This window comes from Cibotium barometz, chromosome 48, assembly GCF_041138505.1.
Source record: "Cibotium barometz isolate CiBa-2024 chromosome 48, ASM4113850v1, whole genome shotgun sequence".
In the NCBI taxonomy this organism is placed as follows: Eukaryota; Viridiplantae; Streptophyta; class Polypodiopsida; order Cyatheales; family Cibotiaceae; genus Cibotium; species Cibotium barometz.
This window is the reverse complement of record NC_141093.1, coordinates 43,987,920-43,999,899: the sequence shown is the minus strand read 5'-3', so window position 1 is coordinate 43,999,899 and position 11,980 is coordinate 43,987,920. Positions and strand designations below refer to the sequence as shown.

Genomic DNA, 11,980 nt, shown 5'->3' with positions numbered 1-11,980 from the left:
TGGACCCCATGGAAGTTATGTTAAGCCCCTACCATACTTTGTTGTAGTATAACATGGTCCTAGACATATGTTATGGTCGGTTGGTCATTTTGGACCATGTCGTCTGCAATTCAGTGCTTTGTATTGTGACAACTATGCTTCCACTATTGTGTTTTCTTACAGTAACTTGCCTGAACACCAGCTATTTCTACATTTACCAAAGAAGCAGTGGCAGCTCTATTGTGTTTCCTACACTTGTTTAAGTATATGCTCTTGGGAAACCTGCCACACCTACGAGAACAAGATCACTAACTTTGTCGTGGACACAACAAACCTGTGCTAACTTTGATTATAAGACTGAATGGACTCGAAAAGATGATAAGATTTGATACATTGGCAGACATCCTCCTTGGTGGAGGGAGATCTTGACGACTGATAGATCTTCCCCAGCAGAAAATCATCGCGACAAACAATTAGGATGTGGGAAGTCATGTCTGTAAAGCCACTAACTGTAAACTCTTTAAACTCTTAAACAAATGTTTAACTAAGCAATTAGATATCATCTTTGTATGCGACTAAAATGCTTTACTGCATGGACAAGGAATACCAACTGTGTATTAAGCAGCTTTTGCAGCTGAATACATACATACCTTCACTCTGCTCTAGAACATTCAATATAAGTATCACGTTGACCTTCCTTTTACTTACAAATTTATGAAACCATTTTAAAAAAAAACACACACGCAATAACTACAAGTGTGTCATGCTTCCTCACTTTAAGAGCTGTTGCTATAAGAGATAATACAGCTTGATTGCATTGGCTAATGCGAGCTCTTACAGTTCAGTTCATTCTGCAGCATATAACACCTTAATCTGTTCAACATCATCAGAACTTCCGAGAAAGATTGGAGAACGCTGATGGATTTTGGTCGGAACAATGTCAAGAGCCTGCAAGTTGGAAGAGACGCATCTTCAGCCAACAAAAAGAGGAACAACCAGAACATTCTCTTTAAAATGTTTAGCATATCATTTTGAAAATGTTTTTTGCTCATGGACTATGCTTAGTTGGGAAGAAAGGAATCATCATGGCCAAAAACTTCGGAACAAAAGAAAAAAAAGAGAGGATAAATTTCATATGATACAAGTTTGATCGTAGTACCCAATGTGCAAAGGCCTTACTACTCAACAATCCTGATTGATAACAAAAGTGCTGCATACAACTGCCTGGCCAGAAAACAATTGTGTTCTCTCCCTACATTCAGATTATAGCCTAGTGACGCAGCAGCAAAAACGATGCATAGTCAGGACATAATGTGCATGTAGCGGCAGGTCAGCAACGGTGGGCTTGTTGCCTTGCCTGCCTTTCGTTTCAGAACTATCCCTAAAGCATTCAATCACAATCAACCTGGCAATCATAATAGCATAACCCAAAAGTCAAATTATACTTGCAAAGCTGCAAACAGTAGCTTCTGCAGCTCCCCTGTAGTATGCTGGTTCTGCTACACCAGGTTTCAACAGGGGAGCTGCAAAAGTCCAAACAGTGGCTTTTGCAGCTCCCCTGTCGTATATGCTGGTTCCACTACACCAGGTCTCAATTATAAGGGTAGGCTAGTCAATAGGATCCTAGGACGAGGGAGGGAATCTGAAGCTCAATGTGTTCAGCCATCATGGTTATTTCATCCAGGTCCGGAGGGGCCCATATGATAGAAGCCATTTAGTGCATTTGCAAGGGGCGCAGTTCATCCTTGCTGAAGAGGGAATGCAAGTACTGTAGTGAAATATGGCCAGAACGTGGGAAGATGCAAAAGCAATGCCTACCCTTTGATTATTTTCCCAATGAGAGAGCAAATAAGACTATTCTACTAGAACAACTTGTTATGAGCTTTCGGCAATGTGGCGGTGTGGTGATGGCATTGCACTTCAGCTTACACATTTCAGGAGCACTCCCATCAGAGCATCAATGGACCTGGTGTCCCCTTGGACCCCCGACACCTTCACTGACCAGATGTGTCAGATTATTAGCAGCATCACAGCCTGGCACATTTAGTGTGCGCGCTGCAACGAGGCTATCGACAGAACTCTCACCTCTAGATAAGAGTCCATTCGCTACGTTATTCAGATCCTGTGTGGACACAATAGGGCCATGGCATACGACAAAATTCCTAAAAAAGGGTACTAACGATGTAACATGTTACACTGAGTGTTGAGCCAGTTTGTCACATAGCACAACAGTACAAGGTGCATGTGACACATGAGGGGCCAATACTTCCTAAGGAGTTTCATTGGGAGGTGCTTGAATAAAAGTTTTGTTAGGACTCAGGGAGATACGTTTGCAGGTTCTTGTGTTGACAAGACGAGGACACAATGTTGGCTTCAGGACAAGATGCACAGATCCATTAAAGTTCTCATAGGCATTCTCAAAATCCAGTACGAGAAGAATAAGATCCTGCTGCCTCAATCTGGTTGAAGCAGTCTTGCCTCCCACAGAGTGAAGATGTGTCCAAAATGCTCCGATCCAGGACAAAACCCATCTGCGTGCCATGGATCAAATCGGGGAGGAAAGGCTGCAGTCACCGGCTGATAGCCTTGGCTAGAATTTTGTAGGCGGTCCCTAGGAGGGTGATGGGCCTCCATTGCTGAATCTCCAATCTGCCACCACCCTCCTTGGGAATCAAATCAATCAATCCCTCTAACAACCTCTTCTCGGCATGGCTCCCGTGATCATAATCTCATTGAAGGCAGCTTTGAAGCCGCCTTCCTTAAGATCCTTGTGTCGGAGGGAAACCGGAAGCCCGTCTTCTCCCGGGCATTTGCCCCTAGAAAGTGCCGTCAAACCCTCCGCAAGCTCCTCTACAGTAAAGAGTGTCAACAAGAAAGTCCAGAGAGTAGGAAGAACCGAGTGGAGAGCAGAAGAAATATGACAATGGCTCGCATGGGCCTGCTATCTCAAAGAAATCTCCAATGACCTGTCTCCCACCTGGGTCCAAAGGAGGCTTTGGCATGGTACCTGTACTCCACCTCTGCTCCTTGAAGCCGCTGCAAGGAGGCTAGGCTCCGACAGATGCTCCTCTCCTACTCTTGAAAGCCAACCAATCTGCATTATTGCTGCCTCCTGTAATAAACTGATGATCTCTTGAAGGCCTACGTCCAAGGATTTTGCAGGTTGAACCAGAGTGAGAATCCAAACTCTCTCAAATCGCCTCTATCCTACTGCATATCTCGGAGTCACAAATGAGGCTGTCTATGATCCAGGTGCTCAAATGTATGTCCTGCCTCCAGGGGTCCTATAGGGATAGAATGACGGTTGCATGATCTTAGAAAGTAGTGCCTACCAGAATACCAATAATGCCACCACGTCCACAAGCCCACTCATCTACATAAAAACCGGTCTAATCAGGTTAGATTAGGGCTTGTACTCCTCCTGTTAGATCTCAAGAAGCACAAACTCCCGGGGCTGCGTCCGAACTCCAAAAGATGCCAAGGGTCTTGTCCCCACAAAGCCAAAATCAACTCCTCACGCCAAGTATTATGTGCCTACCTCTCAGTCTGTCCTTTGCCAATACAGACTCTAACATGTTGAAATCTCCACCCATCAACTAGAAATCAGCCTGTGGGAGGGACTAGCGAACTCTACTCCAGAAAGTGGCTCTACCTGTTGCGGCATTCGGCGTACATATGTTCAAAAAGCCCACTCTATCCTCTCCAATCCTGATGGTCACCCACTAAGGTCTCCCAAAGACAATGGTCCTTGAGTCGACCACTACAAGTAATAGCTGATCTTCCGACCGGCAATGGGCGTGCTCCAACGAGGCGAAAGGGAGGGGAGGGGGTGGGGGGGGGGGATGGGATGCAAGGTCAGGCCCAGCGAAGACTCTAAAGGGTTAGAGAGCCTCGCAGGAATCTGGATGCCTTGAGCGGGATCGTGACGATGTAACGGTCTTCAGAAAGGAGGGGCCAGTAGATAGCAGGTTCCTCAAAGGTACTCGAGAGGGCCCATCACCGTCGGCGGGTGCTGAGATAAGTGTTCGGAATGGTTCTCTGACAAAACCGTATCCTCCTATGGCCTGCCAGACTTGCGCGCCAGGCGGCGCCGCTCTGCTCTGGGTGGTTCCACCTCGGACCAGCCGTCTGCCACTCTCTTGCACCGGGATCCTCTGAGGCTGGGCCCTGGTTCTCTGAAGACTAACGCTTGAGGGCCAGTATCCCCCTCTCCCCCCTGATGAACATCTAAACTAGGAACCGGGAGGGGACCACTTGAGAAACCATCCTCAACTGATGGCGGGAACAAGCTCTAGCAAGGTGCCCCATCTCGAAGCAAATGAAGCACACTGTCTTGCAAGGCCAAAGTACTCAACTCTCTGCAAGATAGAAGCTCCCTAGAGGCAAGGAAGCGATATGCCACGAGGAACCGACTCCGGAGAGGCTATGCAGATACGAAGAGATGGAATCTCGATCGTCCGAACTAGAACAGAAGCAGCGTTTTTTTTTTTCTTTTGGGGGGGGGGGGGGGAGGGGGGGACGATGGGGTGGGGCTTCTATCATAATGCAATGACGAAAGAGAACCTATCACTAGGAGTGGAAGGTATTTCTTCCTAAGACCAGGAAAGCAAACTGTCACGGGAAAGCTTGAGACGCCAGCCAAGAGGGTCAAACGTTAGGTCGAAGCCGTGCTGCCATCTCGCACCGTGCGCACTGCTACAAGGCTAAGCTGCATGACTCTATCCGATTCTGCAGGTGAATCAAACTCAACCTGGTAGTATCCATGCACCAAACCATGAATATCAACAATCTTTCGAGACTCGCCAATAAGGCTTGCCTACAAAAGGTCCCTGAGTTGTCCACGTACCAAGCGGCTACCCAAAATCTTGGACACCAAGGCAGAGCTCTCCGGTCCGCTTCTGAGAGGGAAAGGCAAGGAACGGCGGCCTCGGTCGAGGATGATGGAGCGGCTGCCATGATTCCTCCTGGAGGTGTGAAGAAGAGAAAGAACAAACCGAAAGCGGAAACACATGAGGAAAGGGCTAGGACGATTGGGGGCGCGGGGGGGGGGGGGGGGGGGGATTGAAGGGGCAAAGGCAAGGAAGAAGAGCTGGTAGAAAGGGGGGCCAAAACAAGAGACCAGGTAGGAGCTTAATAGGACACGGGAAGCAAGCAAGAGCCGGGCGAAGAAAGGGGCGGTGAGGCGAAGGCCACAAAGAGATGAGGTGGGGATCAATGCGCAAAAGATGTGGAGGAGGGAGCTGGGAAGGAGGGAGCTGGGGGCGACAACAGGTAGAAGGGGGGAGTAGGGCGATGGTGAGGGGGGACAAGCGAAGGCGATGGCGGCAGGCTATGGCGGAGGGCACCGCGAGGGTGGTGTTGGGTAGTTGGGTAGGAGGGCAACTAGCCTGCACACACACACACACACACACACACACACACACACACAAGCTTAAGCACAGAGAAACGTGAGTGCTGGAAAAGATGTACTCCATGAATAATGAAATGAAAGTACAAGTGAGTACTAAGAAGCCTAGGGCTACGTGCCTAACACACGAGTGTGTTCACATAGGAAAAAACATGTGTCCAGTCACAGGGAAAAAGTGCCCGTGAGTAAGTTGGGTTCACACCTGAACTAGCCGGGAGTGGACATGACCAACAAACCCCCCTCAAGTGAACAGTGTGAATGGGTAGCAGGGTGATAAAGCTGTGAATGCTGCCCTGCACTATGCTCCACAGTAACAGTGAGCGACAGAGATCACGATGGCAAAGATGAGCTGCAGTGCCAATGGGAAAGGCAAGCACTATATGACGGGGAAAAGGAGAAACCCCAATGTCATAGTGCTAATGCTAGAGCACAGTAGTACATAAATGCATCACCTGAAATGCATGTCAAAGATCATGTGGACATCAATTGCATCAAATCAAGAGGCATCACATAATACCCCCCCTGAAGGCAAGCATCCAAATGCCAAGTTGAACTGCATGTGAGTAAAAAAAAAGAAGCAGCTAGCATCTTCTTCCACAGGTGCAGATCATGCCAATTTGACTACACGTGTATCAGCCTTGACCATTACATCTTCATCACCTGAACAGATGTCTTCTGATGTAGTTGCTTTTGATCACTATGCTCTATAGTTAGTACTTCTTGGTATGCATTGTCTAGCAAATGCATTTCAAGGGGAGTTTTACTTGTCCACATGCAATTGGTGATGCCTCATGGTCACTTATGCTTGTCTATGCTAGGCGCTTTCTCTTATGTGGTACGTCATCCCTGTTGCACCACGTTCCAAAGTGACGTACAATCATTCACTGATATGGAGCATATGGAGGATGTAGCAGGCCGCAATGAAGATGATGTCGAACATGGAGGATGTAGCAGGCCGCAATGAAGATGATGTCGAACATGCCAATGAAGATATTGTGATCGATGATCAAGAAATAAGAGATGATCATGATAATGAGGATGAGCGTGTCATTTCTCATGATCATGAGGATGACCCTACCATTGATGATGATGGTGATGTTGATGAGGATGATCAGGGCATCGGTACCATTATCAATGACAGAATATCAATAGTGGAATAAATTTAATCATAGCCTTACAAATTGATCAAATGGATATTAATGTTGATGATGAGGGCATCGGTACCATTATCAATGGACAAAATATCGATAGTGGAATAAATTTAGTCATAGCCTTACAAATTGATCAAATGGATATTGATGTTTGGCAAGGATGGATCTTATTGAAGATGAGATCGAATCCTAACCAATCCATCATTGTATCATTGTATCATTCTAAATTGATGACAATTCTATTTTTTCTACAGTGTTAACATTGTCACTTTCTCACATGTAATGTTTACTAGGAGTGTCTTTTACACACTTGGCCAGTGTTGGCTTGCCCTCATGGTTTTGACATGTCACATGTATATTATTCATTGTGGGATTATGCATCTTTACACTTGCCATACATGCCACTGATCATGGCATCGCTGAGAGTTTACCCATCCTCTCATAGCATTGGCTGATGCCCACCCCAAGTCCCCACTTTTTCTCCCGATTTTCAGCTTTTCTCATTGCTGAATTTTTTCTTTTATAAGCCCTACCATTGCTGATTTTTCCTCATCGGATCCTCCATTGATGAGTTTCTCTCTTGCAGCTTACATTGCATGTCTCACAGGCATGACTTCTGGATCCTGTTGCCTTTACACATGCGTATATCTACTACATCTTCTTATGCTTATCACTGGTGCAGTTACAGAGCTATGCTTTGCTCTCTTGTTGTCATTGATGTGGATTGCATTCCTCTATGGTGTACCCGGTATTCCTGCAATAATTACAACGCTTTTTCTTTTCAAGCTTGTCCTCTGTCTTGGGAGGATCCGATGGGCTAGGTTTAGGCCCAAATCGATTCCAACAAAAGGGAGTAGCCATTGCTGACTCAGCAGACTTTCCTGTTGAAATGGGATTGCTCTTCACTGAGCAAGAGAGTCACAAGGTTGTCAAAAGTGACCGCATTAGATGCATTGCCAGCCAACAACCGCAAAGTGGTGCCAAATGTCTGATAAGAGTGGGACAAATTACGCAAAACTGTCTGAACAAGATAACCATATGTCAAGACCTCATCAATGTTAATGAGCTTGCTCTCGAAGGTCTTTCACATGCGTAAGGTACTAATCGATAGAGTCACCTTCAAGCATGCGGTCAATCTCCAGCTTGCCCCGAAGGTAAGCTACACGAGCCTCATTGTGACCTGAATACAACCCGCCAAGGTATCCCAAGCACCCTTTGCGATGGTGCAGGAACGAATGTGGGGAATGATATGCATGCGGCACGAGAGAGCAATCAAACGCATGGGCCTGAGCATCCCTAGCATCCCAAGTACGTTGCTGCTGGGTAGGAGGAGAACGAGGAGGTGGACCTGCAGAAGGGTGAGCGGGAATCACTTCACCTTCGGCTAGAGCAAGTGCTAGAGGACGCTCCTCAGTGCCATCCACATATAGCCATGCATTCTTGGCAACCAATACATGACGCATCATATAAGCCCACATAGGGTCGTTATCCTCATTGAGCTTGTCCTCTTGAGACAGCATGCCAAAGAGATCATTGTTATTGTTGGCCATGTCAACACAACAAATCTATCACAGGTCACCACAAGAGTAGGCAATGCCTAGCAAAACTGAAAGAATGCGGGAGATAAATAGCAAGATAATCAATGGACTGAAGGGAACTCCTTCACCACCAGAAATACGTATGCATGTCCCAAATCTGTAAGTGTACTGTGCGATAATGCAAATCTGTCAAAGTGTCCACAATGGCATACATACACTACAGCAAACCACAAATGTATACATGTGCCATGAAAAACACGATCAATTGACACCTATAAGAGCTGCAAGTGCTCAAGTTCCGGTAAAATCAAAGGTAAATGGATCAAATGCTCCAAAAATGGGCTCAATGTAGAACAGCCCCAATTTTTAGCAGCCAATTAGACTAAATCTAAACCGGATTTGCACCTATAAATCTGCTAAAGCAATTGTCACATGTACCAAATGTTGTAATGCCCAAAAAATTGCGGGAAATGTCCCAATGCCAAGTAAATGTGCCTATAACATCCAAACTGCCTGCAATTTTCTATAATAGACCTACAAATAGTGCCAATTTATGCAAAATCCCCAATTTTTGCATACATAAATGCGCAAATCTCATGGAAATCAATGCCAGGTAGGAGCAATGTCACAAATGTGAACTTCATTTTGAAAAGCCCCAAATTTGGCTGATGCAAATCTACTCAATGTAGCAATTTCTACTGAGAAATGCCCAAATGTCGGGGTAGACTACCTGTAAAGCACCTGCACCTGTAAATCCCTTAGACAAACCTTTAAATCTGGCCAATTTCTGCAAAACCCCCAAATTTCAAGTGCAAATGTGCACAAAATCTGTTCCAAATCGGACTCATGTCACGAATTTAGGGTTTAATGTGAAAACCCCTAAATTTAATGTAACCAGGAAGTTTAGTGCAGAAGGCAAGAGGAGGTTCTACTGAAGAGGCTAGTGTTACTCTGAGGTAGATTAGCCCGCAGCAAAGGTGCAAATGGCAACAGCAGCACTCACAGCAACTACAGCATTGATTCAGACCAGCAGCGCACAGGTAGATAACAACGCACAACAGCGCAGGTACAGTCCACGCTTCAAAGGGGTGCTCGACGGGTGGTGGCAGTGGGGCAGGTAGAGTCGGTGGTCGACAGGTGGAGGCAGCTGCAGTCGTTAATTTGTATAAGGTTTTTAAAACCTTACGAAAACACTATTAAAAGGCTTTTTAGTAAGTTTTTTACATTAGGCTATTGCGAACGAAAACAAGCGCGCAAGCTATTCGGTGGTGCACAGCAACTACAGTCGCTTCAAGGAGGGGCATCGCACAGCAACAAAGCAGAGGAGTGTTCAATGAAGTAGGCAGCAGGAACCCTAACCCTAATGTTGGGGGCAGCGGGGTGTAACCCTAACCAGGCTCTGATACCAATGTTGGGTAGGAGGGCAGCTAGCCTGCACACACACACACACACACACACACACACACAAGCTCAAGCACAGAGAAACGTGGAGAGTGCTGGAAAAGATGTACTCAATGAATAATGAAATAAAAGTACAAGTGAGTACTAAAAAGCCTAGGGCTAAGTGCCCAACACACACGAGTGTATTCACACGGGAAAAAAAACCTGTGTCCAGTCACAGGGAAAAAGTGCTCGTGAGTAAGCTGGGTTCACACCTAAACTAGCCGGAAGTGGACATGACCAACAGGTGGTGATGGCAAGGGTGCGTAGACGGGACAATCCTTGGCTGAAAAACCGCTTTCTTCGACACTTATATGTCTACTTTCTTGGACTCCTACACATGGTTTGATATAGGGAATTGAGTGGTGAGGGATGTGTAACGAGGCTGGCCAATAAGGCAGGTGTGAATGAGATTGAGTCGTCCATGAGAATGGAAGAATTTAAGACACCAAATAGTATCGCTGGTAAACTGCGAGCGATGGGTGGCTTGCCGGACATGGCAGAATGGATCCGGGCGTTGCTTGAGCCCATTTTTGAAAAGTGGATGGCTACTTGGCCGTTAGCTTGATGCATGATGATGGTACCAGAAAGAAGTGAAGCATGACGAAGCTTGCACGGCTTTGAGGTTAAATTGCGAATTGCTAGACAATGCCAACCGTGGCATGCGACCATTGGGGCATCTGTAAGCACAACGAGGCGTGCCATGACAGATTCAACCACATTTCCAAGAGATAAAGATGGAGAGGGGGGAAAGAGAGAAGGGTTTGGGGATCTTTGCACATTACACACACACTAAGCGGGGAGCAAGCCCCGCCCCCTTTTAGGAATTTATTCACGAACAATCCACGGGCTTATCAAGCCAGGACAAATACAATCATTGAATATAATATCAAAGTTCAAACAAAATATATCGATGTAGAAATCTGGGTTGGAGTCGATGTTGAGGCACAAGATCTCTGATGCGGAGCACACCACGGGGATGACCCACAAGAATATCTCACTGGGCTAGTACCAATATCCAGTATCCGAATCAAATCCCAAGTCTAGATGATGTCGAGTGATAAACTCAATGCCCAAGCTAAAGTAAAACCTCAAAAAGCTCCTCGAACAAGTGAACACCAAGATGAATCCACAGATGGCAGTGGGGCACTGGCACTAGGAGGCGGATATAAGGTTGGCTGCCAAGCTAGTCGTCAAAGGGTGGCGTTGGCAGCTATAAGCAGCACTGGTGGCACTGTTGGTGGTGCAGCCGGCTGTAGATGGTGCTGGCAGCGTTGCTGTCTCCAAAAAGCGCTGCAGGTGTTGTAGGCGGCGATGCTGGCCACATAGGTAGAGCAAGCCGAGCATATGGCTAGGAAGGGCACACAACCGGTGTAGAGCGGCTGAGTAGCGGCGCAACTACCAGAACACAGCGGCACAAGTAGAGGAGGCAAGCGGCGATGGATGCGAAGCCCCACAAACTGGCAGAAGGAGAGGATGATGGAGGTGAGGTTGATAACAAGGGTTATCTCACTCTAGAGAGCCTCCACATAGTTGATGCTAAACAAGAGAGACTCAAGCTTCTTTTTTACTTGAGGAGGGTCTTGCTTTTTGCCAAAAGCAATGCTTTTTGCTTCGCTTTCTCTTTTTTCTTTTATCTTTTTATAATAATTAAAAATATTACTCATCTTTTATCAAAGTTCTTAAATTTTGCTTTTATGGCTTCAGGGCCTTGCTTTTTGGCCTTAGAGCTGCTTTTTGGAAAAGCAGCTTTTAGCTTTTTGATCCGGCTGAGTCTCCTCTTTCCAATGGTGCCCTTGGCTCGTAGTCAACTCGGTTTGACTTTTTGCTTCTCCTTGCTTCTTGACCAAAGCTGGTGTTTTTCCTTGTGCCAACATAATAGTCCCTATTCCCATGCTTTTATTAACCTATCCAGTGTCCGGGCATGTGTTTCATCATCTCAAAAGAGCTAGGAGGGCCAAATAGTTACATTCACTCCCTCTTATATCGCAGTTGTCCTTGACTGCAGAATACAATTGTTCCATATGTTCCAAGTACTAGCCCCATCTGGTGAGCTTGTGCATCTGATCTTTCCCCATATCTGTGGCATCATCTACTCATCTGGCAACATCTCTATGCCTTATCTTTGACCAATGACTTTGTTCTTGATGGTACTTCTTTAGGGCCTGAGACATGTGTTAGATAAAATAAATGCATCCTTACCTCCTGCAAAAACTGGACAAAGGCTAGTCAACAAACAGGTATATACATCATTCGTGCCTACTAGGTATTCCAAGTACTAGCCAGGTAGTCTGGAGCCCAGGGGACTATCACATGGTCAAAGAAATTCAAACATACATCAATATGCAATGCACAAGTAATGATCCTCCTATTCGTGGATTTTCCTGTCTAGTCTCATCGAAAGCCGGTGCTAAGCGATCTGGCTCCCGGGGGAAACCGCTCAGACTATCCTTAAGGCCATCTCG

At 46.3% G+C, this 11,980-nt stretch overlaps 1 protein-coding gene across 1 annotated transcript in view; it reads right to left on the bottom strand.

The window, feature by feature from the left end:
• Window positions 1-574: 574 nt before the first annotated feature.
• Window positions 575-11,980, bottom strand: part of FBP (Inositol monophosphatase family protein) — a 71,133-nt gene continuing 59,727 nt past the window's right edge. Inside the window, exon 12 of the mRNA XM_086785857.1 lies at window positions 575-927. Within this exon, the coding sequence (XP_086641983.1) occupies window positions 826-927 (102 nt within the window). The 3' untranslated portion in view covers window positions 575-825. The remainder of the gene's footprint in view (window positions 928-11,980) is intronic.